Source organism: Sinocyclocheilus anshuiensis, unplaced genomic scaffold (assembly GCF_001515605.1).
Source record: "Sinocyclocheilus anshuiensis isolate Anshui unplaced genomic scaffold, SAMN03320099.WGS_v1.1 scaffold269, whole genome shotgun sequence".
Taxonomy (NCBI): domain Eukaryota; kingdom Metazoa; phylum Chordata; class Actinopteri; order Cypriniformes; family Cyprinidae; genus Sinocyclocheilus; species Sinocyclocheilus anshuiensis.
This window is the reverse complement of record NW_015536474.1, coordinates 1,159,092-1,161,783: the sequence shown is the minus strand read 5'-3', so window position 1 is coordinate 1,161,783 and position 2,692 is coordinate 1,159,092. Positions and strand designations below refer to the sequence as shown.

General features: G+C 37.1%; 1 protein-coding gene across 3 annotated transcripts in view; it reads left to right on the top strand.

Annotated features, from left to right (window-relative positions):
• The window catches only part of LOC107655265 (RILP-like protein 1), an 18,000-nt gene that overhangs the window by 12,533 nt on the left and 2,775 nt on the right, over nt 1-2,692 (top strand). The window contains exon 8 of one of the 3 annotated variants that reach the window (XM_016442809.1): nt 1,884-1,971. The exons of the other annotated variants lie outside the window; for them this stretch is intronic. Within the exon in view, the coding sequence (XP_016298295.1) occupies nt 1,884-1,971 (88 nt within the window). The remainder of the gene's footprint in view (nt 1-1,883; nt 1,972-2,692) is intronic. 3 annotated transcript variants of the gene reach the window in all.

Here is a 2,692-nt window from a genome sequence, read left to right as displayed (position 1 = left end):
GTGTGATGACGACATGTCCTCTATAGATCCAAAAGACCCGAACCGCCCACGATTTACCCTGCAAGAGCTGCGTGACGTCCTGCATGAGCGCAATGAGCTGAAAGCTAAAGTCTTCATGCTGCAAGAGGAAATCGCATATTACAAAAGGTCAACCATCTTAATACTTAACTTTAAGCCAATCAGTCATATCTCTTTAAAATGAAAAAAAAAATAATTTATGAAATATATTAGTTATATACCATTACTTTTAAATAACACTATATTTATGAAAGCTTGTTTTCGCACGGCTTAACAGAAAAGGTAAATGCAAAAAAAATTTCTCGCAATTCTGACAAAAAAGTGAGAATTGTGAGATACGAATTCACAATTGCCAGAAAAAAGAATTGTGAGATATACATTCACAATCACAAGAAATATTCAGAATTTAGATAAAAAGTCGCAGTTACCATTTTTACTGTTTATTCCATGGTAGAAACAAAAAAACGGAATTTAAACTCAGAATTCCGAAAATTGAGTTGAGTTGTACACTTGCAATTGCGAGAAAAAAATTGTGAGTCACAATTGCCTTTTTTACTTTTTATTTTGTGGCAGAAACAAAAAACTGAATTATGAAATGTAAACTCAGAATTCCGAGAAAAAAAGTCCAAATTGTCATATGAAATCGCAAGTGTGAGAAAAATCAAAAATATGAATTGCTGATTTATTTTTTGATCACGTTTGCAGTGACGAACAGGAAGAGGAAACAGACACGCTGCTCCCAGATGCGTCTCCAACCCTCAGGCCAAGCTCGCGCTCCAACTTTCAGCCCGAGTCGGGGATAAAACGACTGTGCGTACTGCTACAAGAGCCAAACATGTACACACACACACACACTTATATTACAAACATTTAGGGCCAGATTTACTAAACAGTGCAAATTAGCATGAGAGCACAATCCCATAAAAGCGCCGATGGGAGTGGAAAGTTCTGTGGGTGATTTACTGACAATGCACAAAACAAAGAACTCAAATGCAGTCAGATCATTTCCACAATGACCAACGCAAGTTACCAAGAGCAGTGCAAACACACAGAGCCAATGATAGTAAGGTGTGTGTAATCTACTTCCAATACAGGTGCAAAACCAATAAGAAAGGCTTTTTTGGGCGGTAAATAAAGGCACAAACACCAGTAAATTGACTAGCGCAAACCTTAGTAAATCATGTTGCGTGATTCATTTAAATACTCTCCTCCCATAAATTTTGCGCCTGAAAGGAATACTCCTACAAATGCATATGCAATAAGATCAGCTGCAAAAATGACTGTTCATGCCTTTTCATCTCTTATTTTTCACTGCGTGTCTTTAGTAAACCCTAACAGCAGTGTTTAAAGCCAAAAGAGAGGGAATGCGTTGGCACAAGCTGTTAGTAAATCTGGCCCTTATTCTTTAAAATCAGCATAATTTGACCCCTTAGTGTTTTATAACAGCCTTTGCGTCAGGAGCACAAATATGTTGCCCGAAAATGTTTTAATTTATTTATGAATTTGGAATGTTTACAAAGGTATGCATTTATCCAAAGCAACATGCATTGCAGTCCAAGTATGCATTTTATCAGCGCATGCATTTCCCTGGGAATTTTGAGCTAAAGAAAGCAAGTTACATATTGACTAAACTGCAGCTTTATAGCTTTCGAGTTTTATGACATGTTATGACACACGTTGGCATCCATGTACCCATGTTTTACTAAAATCTTAAGGCATGACCATCATTAATGCTGCCATATGCATCTGAAATGCTAAAGACTAAGCAGTAGGATGTGACCAAATGAAGCAGAATGATACTACAGGTGGTTCTGGGTGTTTCTTCTCTTTGCTCAACTCTCCATATCTTTGCCTCTTTGTAACAGGATCTTCACAGCCATTATGCCGATGGTGGCGGCTGGGTTGATTCCAGATGACCCCACTTTACAGCCAATCAGACGACTTATTTCCCTTGTACGACCTTTTGACCTTTTGGTGGTTCACCTTTGTGTTCTTTGCTGTTTTAACACTTTATCCCCCCTGCATGTGATGGGGCTGCATGGCCCCCTCATCTCCCCCCCCCCACTCCCTCATTAGAGCCACTGACTGTAAAGAGCACATTCTGATTGGCTGATTGTGGGGCTATCTGTGCGACCAATCAGCAGGAGGATCGTTAGAATCAGCCAATCAGAATCAAAGTCCCGCTTACTCCTCTAACACTCGTGCTGCGCAGTAACAGCTATATAACATTGTTTCTGTATACTAGCGACTAAAGAGTGCTTTATAGAGGCGAAGGGAGATTAAACGCTTGATTATCACTGCTTGTATGAGCTGAAATGTGTCAAGCAAGAGCACAGATACACAGCAGACATTTGTGAGATGCTTTTTGTAACTTTAGATCTGGACAGACCATAGTGAGACTGTAGGGATGAGGTTATGGTACAGTAGTTTGAAATGTGTAGCTCATATTTCATGCCAAAATTTAAAGAAATTAAAAGAAGAAATAAAGGGAAATAAATAATATATATATATAATATTATATATAAATGCATATATATATATATATATAATGTATTTATATATAGATTTTATTTTAATTTAATTATAGTTTTTTTTTTTTACTTTTTTAGATTATTTTTTGTTGACATTTTTGACATTAATCATTATGACAATAAAAGCACAAAGTAATTGTAAA